This window comes from Callorhinchus milii, unplaced genomic scaffold (genome assembly GCF_018977255.1).
Source record: "Callorhinchus milii isolate IMCB2004 unplaced genomic scaffold, IMCB_Cmil_1.0 Scaffold14, whole genome shotgun sequence".
Classification (NCBI taxonomy): domain Eukaryota; kingdom Metazoa; phylum Chordata; class Chondrichthyes; order Chimaeriformes; family Callorhinchidae; genus Callorhinchus; species Callorhinchus milii.
The window spans coordinates 1,296,223-1,318,110 of record NW_024704755.1 but is presented as its reverse complement, the minus strand read 5'-3'; the positions used below and the strand labels follow the sequence as shown (position 1 = coordinate 1,318,110).

The following is a 21,888-nucleotide window of genomic DNA, read 5'->3' as shown; positions in this document are numbered from 1 at the left end:
AGTCGGGTTTAGTGCGGAGCCAGCAGGTTGAATACCTTATAACTCCATTACCTCATCACCTGGCATTGAGTCACAATTACACCTGGGCCCCAGGCCACCGCCCACACGTGCTGTACAGGAGATCAGCGGAGCGCAGGGTACACAGGCGAGCCGGGCACGGACCACCACCCCAGAGCCACCTTCGCCAACAACACCACCGGCCCACCACCCACCTCCGACACCGAGCAGACCCCAAGAAGCAGCATTTCTGTGGACGACGCAAGAAATGTATGTAAGGAACCTCTTTTTAAACTTCACCCGGGCGGGCGAGCGGGCGAGCGGGCGAACAGCTTAACTCGCGAACGCTTTTCAAATTGTTCAACAATGATGTTGAGTGCCAAAAGGTTTTCTCTCTCTCTCTGTGTGTCTCTCTCTCTCTCTCACACACACACACACGTCTGTATGTTTACAATTCAAAGACCCGTTTCCGACAGGATGCTTCCAACCACAACAACAAAGGATGTTTGTGTCGTGCCTTTCACATCGGGAGGACGTCCCAAGGCGCTAAATCCTGCATAAACCCTGTTTAGCTCCCGCACCCTCCCTCCAAGAGCTTCTACGTCGAACGCAATTAGTGCTGAAACTACCGGCCAGTGACAAGCGGTTTATAATGGGGGGACATCCCACCAAAGGTCGACCATTGTCTTAATTTCAAAAGTCACCCCTCTCCCCCCCACCCCCACTTCCACGCACTCCTATTCCCTCTCTCATTGTCCCATTCCCTCTCTTATACCCACGCCGGTTTGCAAGCGGACTCTATCCCCACATTAACTTCCCTGGTGCGGAAAGCAGGTCCTGGGGAGTCGGTGTTTGTGATGTTAGCCTCCCCGCCACAACCACACACACACGCACACACACACACGCCTGTGTAGACTTGGCACCTCTGGCTAACATTTGCTTGGCTTTGGGCTGGGTGGGTGGAAGGCAGGCAGGCAGGCAGGGAGAGAGGGAGTAGTTTGGCTGACAGTAGGCCCTGTGGTATTTTAAACGCATCAGTCATCGTGTTGGCAAATTGCTGCAGTATCTTCTCCTTGTCGCTTTGTCTATCCCGTTGCCAAGACGTTTATTCCCATAAGTATGGCCTTGGGCCTCAACACAGTAAGGTGCAGGTGACGCGGGGAAACCTGTCAGTCAAACAAAATATTTAGCAATCTCCCAACAACGGCTGCAAATGGCTAGCTATTTCACAGTCAGCAAACCGCGAGCCAATTCCCCCCCCTCCCCACCCACCCACACACACACACACACACACACACACACAATATGTTTGAGATACATTCCTCTGCCTTTCTTGCCTCTCGTACATTTCCTTCATCGTCGACGAAGGGTATCAGAAACTGTTGTGCCTTGATGCTCAGGGAACTCCCTATCTCAATTCCTCCGCCTCGACCCTCCCCCCCGCCACCCCCACACCCACCATCTTTGCCCATCTTCACAGCGCACCCAAAGACTTTCCTCTTCTGGGAGGGAAAGGAGAGAAAAGGCGGAGGTGGGAGAAAGGTACTTTGTGGGGGGTGTAAATGCAACAGGGACAAGTTACTGGGCTGGCAATAACAGTTGAGTCGTTATAATTGGATCTGAGATTGGATTCACCGGGTCTTGGGTTGTAGGTTAGAAAACGTCTCTGTTTGTGCAGGTAACCAGAGTCAGTGAAGTTTGACCTCTCTCCAGAACTGTCTTGGTCTTTTCTTTCCCCCCGCCCCTCTCCCTCTCCCCTCATCTCCTCTCCCCACACGACCTGACCCTGAACCCCCCCACCCACCCACAATCCCCTCCCAGACATGCCTCAACCCCCCGTGCAGGACCCCCGACACTCCCTGGATGAACGAGACCCCGAGATGAGGTGGAAGCGATCGCTGCTGGACTCCCGGAAGAGGCAGGGGCTGACGGTGGAAATCCTGGTGGTGGCCGACAAGAGAATGCTGGAGAAGCACGGCAACGAGAACGTCACCACCTACGTCCTGACCGTCATGAACATGGTGAGACGCCTGCAGTGATAGTGGGGACGAGGGTGATTTTTTTTTGTTTGGTTCAGCCGGGAGTCTGACACACGCGGAAACCCATCGCCGTGCTTAAGAGTATCCAAACCAAATGGAAAGCTCCAGCGGAGCAGGCAGCTGGACAGATGTTTGATAGGTCAGGGTGTCAGGGGATTTGGTGTTGAGGTACAGATCGGCAAGTTAGAGGACTGTGTGTGAGGCCGTGCTCTCGGTGATTTGCTGTCTCTGCCCGACTCGCAGGTCTCCAGCCTTTTCAAAGATGGTACAATAGGGACTGACATCCGCATCGCCATCGTTAGCCTTTTGCTGCTGGAACAGAATCCGGTGGGTGTTTCTTATCGTCTTCACACCTGAACTCACCGCACAGCCGCTTCCCGCCTCCCACCTTCTATTCTCTTCTCTCTCATCTATGCGTCAAGTTTCCTGTTAAATTCATTGACATTTAAACAAGCCAGCGCTTTAATGGGATGAGTTATAACAGGGAGCAGTGACACACTGTATGTTTTATATGTAAATAAATATAGGGTCCGTCCCGTGTCTGCCGGTCGCTGAGACTGGATTCGGAACGAACACTAATCATGTTGTGTTGCTTCCCTTCAGTCTGGGTTAGTGATAAACCATCACGCTGACCAGTCACTGAACAGCTTCTGCCAGTGGCAGGCGGGGCTGACCGGCAAGAACGGCAAGCGGCACGACCACGCAGTGCTACTGACCGGGCTGGACATCTGCTCCTGGAAGAACGAGCCTTGTGACACCCTGGGTAAGCGAGGCACCAGAGACTGCTCCCTGAACTGAGCCCTATCCATCCCCCTGCCCTGTGATGTGTCTGATGGTTTCAGGCAGGACTAGGCTCAGTTGTGGTATGTGTGATTGTGTGTGTGTGTGTGTGGTGCGTGTGTGTCTGTGGTACGTGTGTGTGGTACGTGTGTGTGTGTGGTACGTGTGTGTGGCACGTGTGTGTGTGTGTGTGTGTGTGTCCCATTCCCTCCTCGCCCTGACCCTGCCTGTGTTGCAGGCTTCGCTCCGATCAGCGGCATGTGCAGCAAACACCGGAGCTGCACCATCAACGAGGACACGGGTCTGGGCCTGGCCTTCACCATCGCTCACGAGTCCGGCCACAAGTAAGTGACCACGGTTTGACCTCCGAATAGATTCCTGCCCACGAAACGCACAGTCGCCCCCATTTACACTATCATCCTGTGAAGCGCTTTGAGACGTCTCGAAGACGCGATCAGACCCGACATGAAATGCAAGGATTATTATTATTTATAATTAAGAGCAGACCGTAGTGGTCAGGAAGCCCAGCCTCATGGTCGTTTGACGAAACCCAGAACCTCTCACGAAAAGTGTGGGCTTCACGCGAGGATAGGAAGTTGGTGGGTTTGGGATTGCTCGGGAAATTGTACTCACCAGGAAACTAATTGACCCGAGGAGGGGGAGGGAGGAGGGATGGGGGCAGGGCAGGTGGGGGTGTTTTGCTAACATGTTGGTCGGCCTCTTTGCTGGAAATGATCCGAGGAAACTGCTGCTTCCTCTTCTCTGCCATTAGTATTTGCCCCACGCAGAGAGAAAATGGGCTGGTGTGTTTTATTTTATTCATCAAAAATGTATCCTGTTCTGCAGTGCTGTGCGCCTCTGGCCAAACCCTTCTGGATTGTTTTATCGCTATCACGGAGCAATGAACGCTCTTCCCCTCCCTCCCATCCATCCCTCCCTCCAGGATATCAACCCATCTCCTTTGCAGTCAGCGGTTTAAATTTGTTTAGGGTGGGGGGGGGGGGTGTCCCTCTCCCCCCACAAAAAAGGGCTTTGCTTTGACAAGTCCGTTCCATGAGGAGGACGAACGGGGAAAGGAGGCTCAGGGTGGGTGCGGGGGGCGGGTGGGTGGGTAGGATGGGCCGAGGGAGAGAAGGAGCCCGGCAGTGACTGTTAGCTGGTGCTGGGAGATAGCCTGCGCTGTGTGGAGCAGCTCAGCTTGCTCTCTGCCCTGTGAGAACTGGCTTCTGCATCAGTAGGATCTAATTCACTGCAGGAGCCAGGAGGAAGTATCTGTGTTGAATTAAACAGAAATACAATGTCTAAGGCTCACTCTCTCTCTCTCTCTCTCTCTATCTCCTCTCCCCTCTCTCTCACTCTCTCTCCTCTCCCGTCTCTTTCTCTCCTCTCTCTTTTTCTCTCTCTCTCTCTCTCCTTTCTCTTTCGACATTTTGCTTCTGCTTTCAATCTCTTCCCCTCTGTCTCTGTCACACATGATCAGAGGTAGAGTCACGCACAGGGTCTCAAGTGTAGTGACTGTATTTTCTGGGATTTCCATGTGGGAGGTGGGAAGCATGACATTCTCAGTTCGGTTTGGAGACTTTTAAGCAACAGTGATGGGCTTCCACGCGTGTCAGACACCTGGCTGACAGCACCCCCCACCCCCCCAAAGTATTTTATGAGTGAACTAGGCAGTTAATTCTGTGCTAAGCGACATCCCCACAAACAGCCATGAAGCGAGTGACCAATTTTATCAGAGAGAAATTTCCTTCTCTTTACAAATAGTATCAAGGCACCGTTAACTTGCACCTGAACAGGGCACAGACCGGGACCTCAATTGGACATCGCGTCCAAAGCACAGTGCCTCTGAAAAATTCCCCCCTACCCCTCCCATCCCCAATACTGTGCTTGACATTCAACCAAGACTCCTGACAGTATTATTTCAGTTGGATCCCTGCACATCTGGCTGCTGGAAACTACACTGAGAGCTGGACTGAGAGCCCAGACTGTCCACAGACAGAAAGCAGATTTTATTTATATGCTTTTATTCAATGCAGTCACATCTGTAACGCCATCATAGACTGGTCACTGGGGCCAGGGATTCTTCCCACTCAGCTCTTATTAACTCAAGCCAGAGCCCTAATGGGGGTGATCCAAGCAAGACAAAGCAGCGTGAAGCTTGCCAGATAGTGCTCTCATTGGGCAAGCTGTGCAGTTCAGTTTTTTTTGGGCTGGTTGGACTCCAGCAGTTACCCCCTTAACGCACACTCAGCGATCCCTCCCCTCAAGCCTTGGCTCTTGCCAACCTGTGCCTTATACTCTCTAGTATTAGTTAAGCAGGGTGCATTCCTCCAAGGAAAGAGAGAGCGTGCACATTCCATTGCAGACACGGGGAAATTTCCATGTGTACGTTTGGCATACATATGTGGAACTCTGTCTGGTTTCGAGACTCTTAAGCACGGTGACTGACATTTTTCTGTGTGTGGCCGCACCTGACTGACCAACAACTAACCCTCCCCTCCCCCCACCGCCCCTTGTAAAGTAAGGCACTGATGGTTCGTTTGATTGTTTTGAAGCTTTGGGATGATCCACGACGGGGAGGGAAATCCCTGTCGGAAAACGGAGGGCAACATCATGTCTCCCACCCTGGCCGGAAACAATGGCATCTTCTCCTGGTCGGCCTGCAGCAGGCAGTATCTCAACCGCTTTCTGAGGTAGGCGTGTGTACAGCACAGGACACATACAGCCAGTCACGTGCTGCGCAGTCACACGCAACACAGTCACACACGCAGTGACACACCACATTATCACATGCACAGAGACAATCACAGTCAGGCTTCTTGATTAAAGAAGCCTTTTCCCCCCTTCCCCCCATCCTCCCCTTTTCTTCAATCGGCTTGACCAGGGGTAAGCTTGATGGCTTGCTCTGCCTTTATCTTGGGATACAGCATTTAGTTGGGCAATGACATATGCAAGCGACTGCCAGGATGGTGGAAAGCGAACAGGGTGGACCTTTGATCTTCTTTCGTCCAGCAATCCTTGTGTTCTTATCTGCCCGGAATGTCTTCACAGCACAGCTCAGGCCTCCTGCCTGGTGGACGAACCCAAGCAAACCCGAGAATACAGGTACCCCACGGGGCTCCCAGGACAGATGTACGACGCCGACACCCAGTGCAAGTGGCAGTTCGGACCGAAGGCCAAGCTGTGTTCTCTGGACTTTGTTAAGGTACCTGCCGGTTGAGCGATTCGAGACGCTACATCAGTGCAAGTTGTTGTTGTTGTTGACATTAAACAGTGTCTTGCCTTTCAGAAAAGCTCAGGTTGATGAGCATTGCAGGGGGCAGCGGCTCAGTGTCTGAAACTCATGTGAAACTGAAGAGTAACCAAACCAGAAATTCCCTCCCCCCCTCTCTCTCTCTCGTTCAAAACGACGCATCGTGTCTCGCTAATACCTAGAGTGTATTTGCCGCAGGTTGGCGAGAACCAAGGCTTGGGTGAAGGATGGGGGGGGGGGTAGGGCATGTGAATATGTGTGAATGTCCGTAACCAGCGGGTGTTTTATGTCAGTCGGCAGTGGGAGGGGAGGAGGGAAACTGCTAAGAAACCCCTAAGCTTTCGGAATTTATGTATTAAACGAAAGGGCGTCTCAGAGCAACAGCTGATTAAGTTTCCGAGGGGAATCAAGCGACTACAATACATTTAATGAGCAGAGCACAACTGTGAAATGCTCAGTGTGAATCCAATAGCTTTTTATCATTGCTTACTCAGGGAGATGCGCTTTGTGGGGGGTGGGTGTGGAGGGGGGTTTGGCGGGAGAAGAGTGGGGGGTGAGGGGGATTGACTTTTCAAACTGTACCATTGTTACCAGCTTTTAGGCAGAGGACTCGCTGCCAATTGGCTCTCATCCAACCTTGGGTTTGGGTTTATCCACAGGGTGTGTTAAGCAGCTCTCTCTTTATTTCTTTCATCAAAAGGATCCAAGTCAAAGTTTTTTTATATATATATATATATATAATATGTGCGTGAGTGTTGTGTGTGAGTGTTGTGTGTATGTGTTGTGTGTGTACTTATATATTATATAGTATATATGTTAAATGTATTTAAACATTCTGAGACCCTACCTGCATGAGGGGCTCTATATAAGTGCAAGTTGTTGTTATATATATATATATAGGTCAGTTTTTAAAAACAACCCCTCTCCCCACCTTGGATATCAAGGGATACGGGGCAAAGGCAGTAATTGTAGTTGAGGTACAGATCAGCCATGATCTAATAGATTGGCAGAACAGGCTCGAGGGTCTGAATGGCCTCCTCCGGTTCCTATGTTTTCTGTGTGCGGAATTGGCCTTCAGAAATTGGGGAGATTTCTTTGCAAAATGCTGAGCCCATCTGTGTGATAGTTTGAGGTGGGCCGGGGGGAGGGATGCAGCTTTGGGCTGTGTTTAACTTGCAGCAGATGTGATTATCTGTCCCAGATTTTTTGATTTTTTTCGAATTTGTGCGATGTTTTTTCTTGTTTCACTGGGAGATGTGGAGTCAGCCAGGGCTCGCAATGGACAAGCTACACCGTATTAGCTGGTTTGACTCCAGCAGTTACCCCAACGCACACTCTGGGATCCCCCCCAGCCTTGGCTCTTGCCAACCTGCGCCTAATACTCTCCAGAATTGGTTAAGTAGGTTGCGTCCCTCCATGGAGAGGAGAAAGAGAGAGAGAGACACGAAGAAATCACAACCTGTAAGGGGCAACAACAACAAATTACATTTGTATAGCGTCTTTCACGTCGAGAGGACGTCCCAAGGGCAGTACATAATGTGGAGCTCTCAGTCTGGTTCGGATACTCTTAAGCATGGAGATGGGTTTCCACGTGTGTCGGATGCCAGGCTGAGCCGGAGAAAACAAATCAACAGAAGCAATTATGAACAAACGTTGTTTATTAATACCTGATCGGAAATGGGATTGAGGGTTGTGAAGAAAAGGGAGGTCGTTGGTACGATCGTCTGTGCTGCTGTAACCCCGACACACTGCAGTGTCGTCCTGCAGATGAGACCGTAAAGAGAGCTGCAATGCCACTCAGAGTCCCGAGTAGTTCCTCTGATTAGAGTGCGCGATTATAGTGAGAAACTCCCAATAGAAATCAACATCGTCAGTATTCCTGCATTAAGTAGTAGCTCAATGGTCACCTATAATGCTGGGTTTCATGACGGCGCCTGTATCAAATGCAAGGATTAGTGCGTATTGTTATTATAATGAGCATTTCTCTTCCATGTCTCGCTGCAGGACATTTGCAAAGCTCTTTGGTGCCACAGGAGTGGGCACCGGTGCGAAACCAAGTTCATGCCAGCCGCTGAAGGCACTGTCTGCGGATTGAACATGGTGAGTAATATCCACAGTGTGTATATATATATATAATATATATATTTGCTGTAAGCGCACGTGGAAGCCAATTTGTGCATAGCAGCAAAGTCCTCCTCAACAACATCATTTTCATGGCCCCTTTCACGTCGGGAGGACGTCCCAAGGCGCTGGACAGTCAGGGATTTGGACCTGAGCTGGGGTTTGGGATCAGGAGGGGTTGGAGGGTAGCTGAATGCATGGTCGAAGAGGAGGGTTTTGAGATGGGCCTTGAAGGGGGCGATGGAAGAAGGCGAGACGGAGGGATTGCGGGTTGGAGTTCCAAAGGGTGGGGTTAGAAGGACATGAGGAGCGTGACGGATTTTATTTGTTTTGTTGAGCTTTCCGCCCCTGTTCCGTTTCGATGTGGTTTCTGACCCCCTTCCTTGCTCTTTCCCCCTCCACCCCTTCTCGCTCTCCCTCCCTACTTCCTCAGTCTCTCCCCACCCCCTCCTCGCTCTCCCCACCCCGATCAGTTTGTAGCTGAGCGCTCACAAGACTCGCTCAGCCCCAGCGGTTCACCTGGCGAGATGCCAAGACCCATTTGCTAACACTAATTACCCCCTGTCTCTTTCCTCCTCAACAAGTGGATCTCGAGATATCCATCACACGATTGTGAGACAGGTTGCCACAGGGAGGTCTCGCTCCCCCCACACCCCCCCCCCCCCCAAACCCCAAAGGAGAGCCACGCACGCACATCCGTCCTCTGTGCCAATCCAGCAGGCTCTTCTGATACCCGTCAGATAATGCTTCCAGGGTTAATCCTCTTTACAAACTATTTAGGCTGCTGGAGACTACAGAGAGTTTGCTGGTGGGTCAGCCTGACTCCGTGGGCAGCCCTCTCTCCACCAAGTCAGACGTTCTGCCTCTCACATGTAACTGTCCCTCTCCGAGTGCGTCTGTACCTATTTACCTATCGGATTAAATCTAATCAAAAAAATAGAGCTAAATCATTGCTAACTTTTTTGTTGGACACACGTGGAAACCCATCGCCGTGCTTCCGACTCTCCAAACCAGACTGAGAGGTCCACATACCTAAGTTTCCTCCACGCAGAAATTTCCCTGTGTCTGGAATGGATTGCATACTCTCTCTCCATCTCTCCCTGGAGGGACTCACTCTGCTGAACTAATCTGGGAAGTATCAGGCGCAGTTCGGGCGAGAGCAATTTGTTGTTATTGTTATAGACGTAGATAAGCTCACTGTCTCATTCCCCAACTCCCCGCCATGATTGCGACATGATTGGGAACAAAGTCCCAGATGAATTTACCGATGGCATTGGCGCGTGTCCGAGTCTCACGCCTGCGGTTGCTTTCCCTTCACAGTGGTGCCGGCGAGGGCAGTGCCTGGTGTACGGAGACGAGGGGCCCAAGCCTATTGACGGTCAGTGGTCTCCCTGGTCGGAGTGGTCGGAGTGTTCCCGGACCTGCGGGGGCGGAGTGACATACAAGGAGAGACACTGCGACAGCCCAAAGTAAGACCCCCAACAAGCGAGAGAGTGAGCAAGTGAGAGGAACATGTTCGGCAGTCAGAGCAGAGGTCAGAGCTGGGGGGGGGTGGATGGGGAGGGGGATGGGGGGGGTGAAAAGGGGCGTCCTTCTCTGCTTGGTTCAGTTCCTCAATGGCTCGTCGCCTCGCCAGATATGTTGTGTTCATCCCCCGAAGCTCCCCTTTGCTACAAAGATTTACAAAGAATGTACAGCACTGTGCCGGTGTTTATACTCCACACGAGTCCTCAATCCCAATCCTCACTCCCTCCCAAACCCTTCTATTCCCCTCTCCCTCGTGTGAAGGTCTCGTAAGCTTCCTCTTGAATACATCCTCAATTCTCTTTTAGGTTCCCGCTAGTCATTATTTTTTACACACGTTCCCCTGGTTACAGGTTCCCCAACCAGTGGAAACAGCCTATTTATGTTAACCTCCTCAATCTGTTTGGTACCGTTAAACATTTCTATTAGGGTCAAAACACCAAATACTGCAGATGCTGGAAATCTGAAACAAAAGCAGAAGTCGCAGGGAACACTCAGCAGGTCAGGCAGCGTCTACGGAGAGAGGAAAGTGAGTCAATGTTTCGGGTCTCCATAGATGCTGCCTGACCTGCTGAGTGTTCCCAGCGACTTCTGTTTTTATTTCTGTTAAGTTCCCCCTCTTAAACTTCTCCAGTGAAGAAAGGCCCAAACTAGCCGGTCTGTCCTGAGAGCTGTAACCTCCCAGCCCCGGTATCGCCCTCCCCAGCACCGCTGACAGGCTGCTGATGCCAGCTGTCAACCTCCGAGTGTCTCTGTTTTCTTAACGTTTAACTGCGGCGGTGGCCCACGCAAAGATAACTCGCACAAGCCGGGGACTCCGAGGGTGGGCGTGGGCGGGGTGGGGATTGGGGTAAAATAAAAGAGGCGTTTTGTGCCACGGCTCAAGATTATCAAATTTAATTAAAATTGAAAGTGGGGGTTGTCAGGCTGAGAGAGAGAGAGAGAGAGAGAGAAATAGAGAAAAAGCCTCGTCCCTGACACAGCGTGTCTTATCATCGCTCCTTTGTTAAGGCCTGGAGTGTCCAGACTTGTGTTTGTGTCTTGGTGTGTTTCTCATGGGGTGAACATCTCGAAGCACTTTACAAAGCGTGGGAGAGAGGAGAGACGAGGGGCAGTTTGAGCGCATTGAGTGAAACCACAACCGAAGCGTTTTTTTTTCCAGAAGCCTCGAGTAAACCATAGCACACAGTCACTCCACATTACAGTACCACAAAAAAAACGGTCAAATCCACTTTACAATGTCATACTGTCAAGCACTTTGAGACGTCTCGAGGATGTGATAAGGCGCCAGATCAAAAGCAAGGATTATTATATTATATTTATCCGCAGTAACAATTCCTGCAAAGCACTTGGAGACGTCGTCCCGACATGAAGGCCGCTGCGTCAGACACAAGGATTATTATTATTATTATTTATTTAGTGGCGGGGTGGGGGAGGTTTGAAGGCGGAGGCAAGTGCAGTAAGGAAACTTGTCCAACGTTTCACCCTACCTGGGAATCGAAAACGGGTCCTCTCGCTAACCACTACGCCACAGGACTCCGGATGATCCCAGTTCACAAACAGTTAAACGTCTGTCAGTGCTTCCATTCCGGATCAGCGGGAACCTCCTCACGGTAAATCACGAGGAGAGGCCAATCCATTGCCAGGCGAATCAGAGAGAGTTAATAAACATTGTCAGCTGTAACTTCTATCTGTAGAGGTTCAATGTTACCGCTTGTTAAAGCACTGCCCAGCAGAGCAGCTAAATACTTCAACTGTTTTCTCGGGAATCGCTAATGATCCTTAAGCTACACACTTTCTTATAGAGCATAGGAGGCTTTAACTGTAGGAATGCTCCGACCAGCAATCTCTCCGCATTATTTGGGTAAATTCTGCACTTCCGAGCCGCCTGAGTTTGCCACAGTCCCTGCACTTGACGGGAATTACCTGTGAAGGCGTGTGAAAGTAATTTTACATTGTATTGTGTTTGGATGCTCCATTTATAATAATAATAATAATAATCCTTGCATTTGATAGCGCTTTTCACGTCGGGAGGACGTCCCAAAGCGCTTCACAGAACACACTGTAAAGTGAATTGACAGTATATTTGTGGGCGAACGCGGCAGCCAATTGCGCACAGCAATGTCCCACAAACAGTCGTAGATTGAAAATGACCAATTTATTATTGTTTTTGGTTTTGGAGGGATTATTATTAGGCTCTGTGTGGAGTAAGGAAACTTGCCCAAGGTTTCGCCCTCTGCCTGGAATTGAACTCAGGTCTCTCGTTTGAAAGATTTTTATTATTGCAATGCTTTTCACTGTTGCATTCAAAGACGTCACGATGATAATAGTCCTCACGTTTGATACGGAGCCTTTCATGTCGGGAGGACGTCTCAAAGCGCTTCACAGGAATTTACTGTAAACTGCAGCGACTGCGTGTTTCACAGGCAAACTTGGCAGCCAATTTGCACACAGCGACGTCCCCACAAACAGACGTGAAGTGAGTGACTGATTTTATCTGTGGGGGATTGTCAGCCAAGACACCAGGAGAGAGAGAGAGCGAGAGAGGGGGAAAGAAACTTCCTCCTCTTTTGCGAATAGCACCACCGGAATCTTGAAAATCTCACCCAAAGGTGCGCTCCCCACCCCCCACCCACCCCTCGCACTGGAGCATCAGCTTAGACTATGTGATCTCAAACCCCCCCCTTACGTGGGGTACCTTGAGCCTACAACCTTCTGATGCGGAGAGGACTATGTTACTGACTGAGCCAGGCTGAGCACTAGGTTAGAGTCAACCTCAACAATTCACTGCATGACTCCACTAATACCTGCCTTCAATTTGTTGAGGCTGTCCTCCTGTGTCACGCTCCAATGTGTTCCCCCCCCACCCCCCCCTTTCCATCCCGTCATTAATCACGAGCGCTCACGGCCAGCTGTTCCCTCTCCAGCGCAGGTGATCAAACGACCATGTCAAAAAAAAAAAACTCCAAGCCTGCGGGTTGTTGTAATTTAAATTAGGTTAGAGACTCGGCACACACATGGCGTTCTCCACTCAATACACGCTGATGGCGTGTTCCTTCCTAACGTGACCGGAATGACATGTGGAAAAAAACTTCACGGATAAGAGTGTATGTGTGCATGCGTGTGTGTCCGTGTGTGTGTGTGTGTGTGTCCTGATGCCCTTAGTGGGGGCTGACGCACATTTGGAAATAGTAATAATAATAATAATAATCCTTGCATCTGACATTCTGCCTTATCCCGTCGTTCACACGTCTCAAAGCGCTTCACAGAATATATTATGAAGGGAATTGACTGTATTTTGTGGGCGAAATGTGTGTGTCTATGTGTATGTGGGGCGGGCTGGGGGGAAATTTGGAGATAATTATCACAAGTGACGTAAAGCAGTCCAAATTGCCCTCCCATCTCCCCAATTCCACCTCCCGCCCCCCCCCCCCCCCCCCCCACCCCACACACACACACCCCTCCTCCTCGCACTACCCCACCACCATCGCTTTACAAGGAAATTATTCCAGTATAATCACAGGGAAAATATTCCCATTTACACTTATGTTTTTTTTGTGGGGGGGGTGGGGGGAGTTTTACTGTCTCTTTGATGGGGAACCAGGGATTCCCTATCCCCCCCCACCAACACACACACACACATTGGACTCAGTTGATGGAATGTAGCTCAGAACAGGATTGCCCTGGAATTCACAATTCCAGCATTTTTCCCCTGGACTCGTCTCCACTCATTGCTGAGCACAATGTTAATGTTCCCATTAGGACATGTGTCTGAGGTGAGACAAGATGTTTCCTTTGGGTCAGAGAGAGGGGGAGATAGAGAGATGTGGGGGGTGTGGGGGGAAGAGGGAGCTTGGGGCAATTTCAGGCTCGGTCGTGTCCAGTCCCTGAGCTCGATGGCGGATTAACCCTGCACTTGAGCCCAGATGTGAGTAGTTGGGAGTTTTTACAGCTGTGTGCAGTATCCTGGAAGCCAGACACCATCCCAATAATAAAACCCGTTCACTCAACCTCCCGGAATGATTTAAGATTGGCCCCCAAGGCGGGTGTGTGTGGCGCACACAAGCAGCTCAATAAATCAAGTGTTTGCGAAACGGCCCCCTTCTTTTTTTTGTTGGTAAAGCAGAAAATGCAAAGTTGTCTGTTGGTGACAGAAAGCTGCCCTTCTCAACCAGAGTTTTATTTTATTTTTTTCATGCCGATTGCCCATCGGGTTATCTGCTCAGACCCTGCGTATTGGAAGAGGGAGTTGATCTTTGCAATAGGAAACCTTTCCCGTCTTCCTTCCCAGTGTAGCCAGCGCTCAGGTTACCCCCATCCCTTGTCTGATCACGATGACAAGTTGTACGGGTTTAGCTGGTCAAGTGCCTGCAGTTATCCACACTGGAAGGGTCAACTTTCCCCCCGCCCCCCTCACTCCCCTCAAAGTCTTGTGTCTCGCCAACCTGTGTCTAATATTCTCCGGGAATTAAGTGAGCAGGGTGCATCCCTCCAGGGGGTACAGAGAGAGAGAGAGCGAGAGCATTCCGTTCCAGGCAGGGGATAAATTTGCACGTGGAGGTTCCACATTATGTGGAACTCTCTCAGTCTGTTTTGGATACTCTCAAACACTGGCAATGGGTTTCCGCACGTGTCAGACACATGGCTGACCAAGAAAAAAAAACAGAGCTTGAGCATGTCCTTCAAAACCCCCTTTGAGATGCACTTAATGCATGTCGATTGGACGTTAAAAATCTCTGCGGCGCTACTCGAAAAGGGAAAGGGAGTTTCTCTCTCTCTCTGCCGGTGTCCTGGCCAACAATCCCCCGCTCCCACCAACCCCGCCCCACAAAACCCCCAAACATCAACCCTGATTCACTTCACGGCTGAGCTCAGATTGGCTGCCGGGTCCATTGACAAAACACACACACACACACACTCGCGGACTCCGACAAGAAGCAGCATCCCACCATCCCCGTTTGTGTGTTGCCAGGCCTCAGTACGGGGGACGTTTCTGTTACGGCTCCAGCCGTGTGTACCGCGTGTGCAACGCCCAGGCCTGCCAGCGGCACGCGGTGAGCTTCCGAGCCCAGCAGTGTGCCGAGTACAACAGCCGGCCCTTCCGAGGCTGGTATTACAAGTGGAAACCCTACCTGAAGGTTGACGGTAAAACACCCAGTGCGTGCGGAAGCCAGCGTCGCGGGGCGTGGAGATCAGGGCTTTTCTTTCCTCATCGGGGTTGAGTAAATTCTAGGGGTGACCTGACATAGAACACGTTACAGCAAGTAAACAGGCCGTTTCGATCCAACTCGTCTGTGCCGGTCGGTGTTTGAACTCCACACGGGTCTTAAAAAACTTTGGGTCGGCCGGGAATCGAACCCGGGTCTCGCGCCTGACAGGCAAGAATTCTTACCACTGAAACCAGCGATGGATCTGGTTAACCTGATACAGACCAGGAACATCTTTTGGGCCTTAAATCCAACACAATACAATTTACATTTACACGCGGCGCCTTTCATGTCATGAGCCATTGCCGGGCACCTGAGCTGGCGATGGTGGGGCTGGTGGAGGGGGTTGGGGTAGGGGAGATGGGGGAGGGCTGATGAGAGCCGATTGGGAAAAGGGGAGGAGGGGAAAAGATGACTGAAAGCGCAGGCAAAGAGGTACGACTTGAGATGGGGTTCGAACGAGGTGAGAGGGTAAGCAAGCAAGGACAAGCAGCAAAAGAGAAAGAGAGAGACACACACACAGATACACACACATCATTCTGAGAGAGAGAGAGAGAGGGAGAGGGAGAGAGGGAACGAGAGAGAAATGGGGAAGAGAGTGTGGAAAGGCTGGATGTTGTTCTCTCGGGCTGTCTTCCTTGAGCCTCTCTGTAAGTTGCTGACAAGCTGGTGCAAGCCCGAGTGTTTTCTCAGCCTTTCTATAGAGCGTCTGTCTGTCAGTCATTGCACGTGTACATGAAGGTGTTGATTTTGAACCACAGGATAACACAGAGAGAGCTCTTCTCTCTGACCCAGCGATGGAGCAATCCAGGTATCTGACAGGAACAACTGGATTGCCAGTTGTTTGGAGTTTAAGCGCAGTGATTGACGAGAGACCACCCACATTCTGGTGTTGAGGATTCCCCACTCTGGCACCCTTTGTCGTGGGGACGCACTTGGGGAGATCAACACCAGACCCCGGTCAAGGCCCCTCGCAATCCGACCCCTTAAAATACTCCTTGCATTTGACGCAGCACCTTATCACGTTGTTTAGACGTCTCAAAGCGCTTCACAGGATATCCTGTAAAGTATAGTGACTGTGTATTTTGTGGGGGAAACCCCACAGCCAGTTTGCGCACAGCATCGTCCCCACCAACAGCAGTGAGTGACCCAATTTTTTCTGGAATGTTTACGTTTGGTAGCGCGCCTTTCACGGCGGGAGGACATCCCAAATGCTTCCCAGGTAAAGTGGAGGAGGTAATCGGGGAGAGAGGTTTTTTTCTTATTTAAGAAATGACGCGTTGCTTTGTGCTGCGTTTCCAGAGGAAGACATCTGCAAGCTGTACTGCATCGCTGAAGACTTTGACTTCTTCTTTGCCATGTCCAGCAAGGTCAAGGACGGCACTCCCTGCGTGGAGAACAGGTTTGACGTCTGCATCGATGGCATTTGCGAGGTAAAATGCCCAGCTTCTCTCCTTCCTGCTTTACTTGGCCCCCTCGCCACCTTCCCACCCAAGTTCACAAGATCCTAATAAGAATAAGAAGCATAATCCTTGCATTTGATCGAGGACCTTGTCACGTCTTCGAGACGTCTCAAAGCGCATCGCAGAGTATATTGTAAAGGGAATTGACTGTATATTTTGTGGGCGAAACATGGCAGCCAATTGCGCACAGCAGCGTCCCCACAGACAGTTCTTTCTGCAGTGGGAGTGAGTACTGCCTTTGCCTCGTGTGGTTAAATTGCAGTGTAATTTGTGACCTCTCTTGCTCCAGGCAGTGGGATGTGATCGCGTTCTGGGATCAAATGCTGTGGTGGACGCCTGTGGCGTCTGCAACGGGGACAATTCCACCTGCACCTTCTTCCGAGGCCAGTACCACGAGCAGCACCGAGCCAACGGCAAGTACACCAGATCGTGAGGTGCGAGGTGGGAGGAGAGAGCCGAGGCTTGGTGTGGGGGGACCCTTGGAGTGTGTGTGTCCAGGGGTAGCTATTGGGGCTCACTGGCAAGCTCCCCACTGTCATTGGCAGTGGCCCTGGGAGTACAGTGGACTGACCCACTTAGCTCGGGAATTGGATGAAAGAAGGGAGAGAGAGAGAGCCACAGAAGGTGGTCTTGATCTCTAGATGCCGTTGCCTTAGCACATCACCTTGGAGTTCAGATCAGCTCCAAGGAGACCCCGGTTTCCCCTCCCTTCCTCCCCCACAAGGAGGGACGGGTTATGATTAACTTGGGTTTGGGCAAAGTTGTGTGTTGGCGGAAGGGAGAGTAGGGGTGTGTGTGTGCATTGGGGGGGATGGGTGGGGGGAGGTTAGCACGTGGTGGGGGGAGGAGGTATATGTGGTAGGAGGAGTGTGTCTCCCGTTCCTTTTACCACGTACGAGACTCAAAAAAAAGTGACCGGAATTCATCGGAAATTCTTATTTTACGGATTCGCAGCTCACGACAAGTGTTGAGGTTGTGTTTTCTCTCTCCCACCTTCCCCTCCCCCCCCTCCCCCCACCCTCCCCCACCACAGAATATTACTCAGTGGTCACGGTGCCAGCTGGAGCTCGCAGCATCCGTCTGTACGAGCTGGACATTTCCACGAGCTACCTGGCAGTGCGCAGCCTGAAAGACAAATACTACCTGACAGGAGACTGGACGGTGGATTGGCCAGGCAAGTTCAGCTTCGGGGGAGCTTCATTCCACTACCAACGCTCCTTCAACAAGCCAGAAAGCCTGTACTCCACTGGACCGACTAATGAGACGCTGCTCTTTGAAGTAAGATTCTCCCCCCACCGCCCCCACTCTCCCCCATCCCTCTCCCGCTCCCATTCCATCTCTTGTGTCCTGTGCGTTATTAACAGTGACAGGTTGGCAGTGAACGGCAGACTCCAGTCAGATGGAGGGGGCGCGAATGGCTTGCATGCAATCACCCTTAATTACAGTCCCGCTCTGTGTCATCCCGGCTCTTTAGTGATCTCCCAAAACAGGGGAGCGCTTAATCACGCTGGGATGTGGGAATAAAGGGTCTCTGGCTGCCGTATTGCCATCATTAGATGCCGGGCTGTGACAAAAGGAATTGTCTCTGTGGTGTGTGTGTGTGTGTGTGTTTCTTCCCTTTTCAGTGCGGACATTAAAAGCCCAGACAGGATGATGTAATGACTCTGCCTCCCCTCCTTATGTCTCGAGAGATGAAAGCGAGTTTCAGCCGAGAGCAGTGGGTTAGATCCATCAAATACATCAGTGCAGATGTGGCTGGTCAACCTCGAAGTCCAAGACTTCATTAAAACATCAACAACAACAATTAAATTTTCAGTCAAAAAAGCACATCAGTAAAGTCGAGAGCGCGTGTTAATAAACAGCGACTATCTGTTTCCTAGTTCAAGAGCAGCCTGTAGCTGTGACGTGCTGCTGCCTTTATTCCCCTGCAACCCATTCTCTCCCGCTGTTGTTGTTGTTATTAATAATAATATTAATATAATAATAATCGCAGTCCTCATATTTTGACACAGCGCCTTTCTTGTCAGGAGGGCGCCTCAAAGCACAGTGTGTTTGTGTGGACGGACTCAGCAGCCGATTTTGTGCCCAGTGACCTCCCGGCAAACAGTGATGAAGTGTATGCTCGATTGGTCTGAGGATATAAGGGCTGAGCCTTGTGTCGGGGGTGAAGGGGTGAAAGAAAGAAGATGCAAAGACTATTTATTATCTGTATTTTTATCGGACCTTATCACGTCAAAACATCTTTAAACGCCCAGCAGTAATTACTGTTGAGCGTAATGATGGTGTGTTTGCAGGCATTGCAGATAGCAATTTTGGTCAGAGAGAGGTCCAGCAGACAGCTGGGGGGGGGGGGGAGGGGGTGATCAATTTTACCTGCGGGATTGTTACCTGGACAGTGTCCCTCAGGCTGTTGCTGTTTTATTCTTAGAAGAAGATCGTTATCTCTCTGCCGTGGGTTTGGAATTCCATGTCCCCGGGGTGAAAGGAATTTATCCTCGCCCACTTTGCCACGCAGGTCTGTCTCGGTTTCCCTGTGAATGATGCATCCGTGCAAATGCAAGTTGTTGTTGTTGTTGTTGTTTTTATTTGCTACCAGAGGCATGTACAAGTCCGAAGGTAGCGGGGGTTCAGAATACCCCCCCCCGTTGCGACTGAGCTCACAGTTTAGGCTGATGCTCTGTTGTTTGGTTCGGGTCTTTGTGTGAGTGAGTGCGTGTAAGTGTGAGTATGTGTGAGTGTATGAGTGTTCTGTCCTCTACCCACCACCCACCACCCCCCACACCCCCCAGCCCCGGCCATTGTCTTTCGCCTCGAGCGTTTGTCTTCAGAGGTGATCTAAACATTTTTTTTAACAAAGAATCCAGCTCATCCCAGCGCCGCGTGTCCGGAGCGTGTTCAGAAGCTGTAAAATGCACTGCGCTAACCCAAAGGTTCAAAGAGGGGAACTCGTTGGCCTCGCTGTCAGCCAGAGCCCGTATATAAGGGCAGATGTTCGGAGCCCTGCGAAGAAACTGGGGGTTGGTGGGGGGAGGGAGCTGGTTACCTGAGGGTGTTTCTCTGTTCTCTGGCAGCTGTATGTTTTGGGACCAGTTGTTACCTGGCGGGTGTCTGGCTGTGCTGGAATGTCAGGCTCTGCAGGGATGCAGTTGTGCAGGTCAGTGCCTGTAAGCGAGGCTGGCTTGTAAATTCCTCGCACTGTAGCCCACAGAATAGCCTGGTCTGGCCTGGCCGCTGGGGAGGGTTCTGCACGTTGATGCATAGATAGCTGGGAATTTCAGGTGTGACATTCCCTTCGCCTCTGCCTTTTTCTTTCTTTCTGTCTTTCTGTCTTTCTGTCTTTCTTTCTGTCTTCTTTCTTTCTTTCTTTCTTTCTTTCTTTCTGTCTTTTTTCCTCTTTCTCTTTTCTTTCTTTCCTTCCTTCTTTCCTCTCTCCCTTACTCCCTCCGAGCCTGCAAATATCTCACCTCACCACTCCCCCCAAAAAAGGACAACACCTTTACAATTTCTTATTTCCATGTCCCCCTCCCCTTTTGCCAAACGCTCCCCCGCCCTCCCCCCAAAGGTTGCGCTTGTTTCGTTGCAGTTCCCGGTTGCACGATGAAACACACACTGGGGGTTGGCGTGAGGGTTGGTTAGTTGGTAGAGTCAATGTGTCCGGTCCTCGGAAAGGGTGGGTGGAGGGGGGCGGGGGACTTAGCCCTGGTGATCTCGAGCGGATTAAGTCACATTAAGCGTAAAATGCTCTGATAATTGCTTTGAAAACTGCCGTGCCAGACTGCTACTGCTGGGTCAACGCTCTGGTGGTGGGTTGAGACACAGATCACAAGACAAATCTTGTCTATAGTAGCTGTTTAATCCCTGCTCGCCTGGCTTGCTCGGAGTGGCGGAGTGCTGCTGCAGTGAGGGAGCCAGGCTAAGGCTGTCTGCCCACTGGTACGCCACAGGCTTTACAGTCAAGCTCAGGCCAGCTGTGCATCCAGCCGTCACTGATGGGCATCGTACGGTGAAGAACAATAAATAGCCTGCATCTCAGATTGAGATTTGAACGCATGCTCTCACCCACCACTTCTCCTTCTCCTTTCCCCTCTCCCCCCGCCCCCACGCACATACGTACACACGCAAATATACACACACACACGCAGACACTTACATACCTATTTTAAGGACAGCACGCCATTCATTCAGCCTTATTATATCGAGGTTTCCCAGTATCAATCTGAATCTATCATTTTGCTAATCTTGCAGGAAGCAATTCACATGTTAACTGGTGAAGCATCTCCGTGCCACTGTGTAGAAAGTCCACTCGACGGCTTTTGCTGGGAGTCCGCAGTAACTTTATTTACAATAACGTAAATGTCTTAAAGAGGCCACTTAAGAGTGAAATCAGGAAGCATTTTTTTTCACTCTGAAGGGTGGTGGAAATCTGGAATTCTCTCCCCCAATAGGCCGTGGATGCTGGATCCATCCACACCTTCCAAGAGTGAGTTTGATAGATTTTTGGTAGGTCAGGGTGTTAAGGGATATGGGAAGAAAGCAGGAAATTGGAATTGAAAGGATTAGTTGAGGTACAGATCGGCCACGATCTAATGAAATGGTGGAGCAGGCTCGAAGGGCTGAATGGCCTCCTCCAGTTCCTTTGTTCCTATGTTCCTGTCTGCCTTTATTTTATGTATTGTATTGTATATTTTCTCCAGATCCTCTTACAGGGGAAGAACCCAGGGATCGGCTGGGAGTACACGATAGCGAAGGCAGGGAATGAGAGCCAGGCAGCCCTGCCCAGGCACAATCACACCTGGCTGGTCAAGCGCTCCGATTGCTCTGCCTCGTGTGCTGGAGGTGAGTGACTGCCCTCTTCGCCTGAGGGTGAACCTGCACAACAACACACAGTCACTACACTTTACAGTGACTCCCTCGCCTCCTTCAAGGCCCGTCTCGAGACCCTGCTCTTCGATCGCGTCTTCTGTCACCCTCCTGTGCCAACCCCCCCCCCCACCAGCGTCCCTATTCTCCACCCCTCCTGATCCCCGATCCCCAGGATGCGTCTGTCCCTCCAGAGAGAGAGAAGGTCCATTCCAACAATCTATCTCTGGGACTTCCATGTGTAGTTGGGACGCGTGGAATTCTCAGCTCGGGTTTGGAGAACTCTTAAACAGCGGCGATGGGTTTCTGGATGTGTCAGACCCCCGGCTGACCCAATTAAATAAAAAAAATAAAAGAATTTGCCGTCTGCCTTGCAGGTAAAATGATGACCACGGCCTATTGCCTTCAGGACCACCTCATTCAGGTGAATTCCTCGCTGTGTGAGCCACGGATGAGGCCCGCCACGGGAACGATCACCTGCAACACTCAGCCTTGCCCCGCCAGGTAAGAGCCCAACAACTCCACAGGCCCACGCACAGCGCAGGCGGGCAACCGCCTTGAACCCCCGACTGCCTGGGGAACATTAACGCGAAAGGAAAACCCGCGTTCACCAAAGCCTTTCGCAACATTTTGGTAACAAACAA

At 51.0% G+C, this 21,888-nt stretch overlaps 1 protein-coding gene across 1 annotated transcript in view; it reads left to right on the top strand.

The window, feature by feature from the left end:
• Positions 1-21,888, top strand: part of adamts18 (ADAM metallopeptidase with thrombospondin type 1 motif, 18) — a 55,242-nt gene that overhangs the window by 23,877 nt on the left and 9,477 nt on the right. The window contains exons 4-18 of the mRNA XM_042340381.1: positions 3-267; positions 1,819-2,018; positions 2,280-2,363; positions 2,640-2,799; positions 3,055-3,160; positions 5,372-5,509; positions 5,868-6,021; positions 8,074-8,169; positions 9,511-9,659; positions 14,687-14,859; positions 16,224-16,354; positions 16,674-16,797; positions 17,418-17,662; positions 21,079-21,220; positions 21,622-21,748. Of these exons, the coding sequence (XP_042196315.1) occupies positions 3-267; positions 1,819-2,018; positions 2,280-2,363; positions 2,640-2,799; positions 3,055-3,160; positions 5,372-5,509; positions 5,868-6,021; positions 8,074-8,169; positions 9,511-9,659; positions 14,687-14,859; positions 16,224-16,354; positions 16,674-16,797; positions 17,418-17,662; positions 21,079-21,220; positions 21,622-21,748 (2,294 nt within the window). The remainder of the gene's footprint in view (positions 1-2; positions 268-1,818; positions 2,019-2,279; positions 2,364-2,639; positions 2,800-3,054; positions 3,161-5,371; positions 5,510-5,867; positions 6,022-8,073; positions 8,170-9,510; positions 9,660-14,686; positions 14,860-16,223; positions 16,355-16,673; positions 16,798-17,417; positions 17,663-21,078; positions 21,221-21,621; positions 21,749-21,888) is intronic.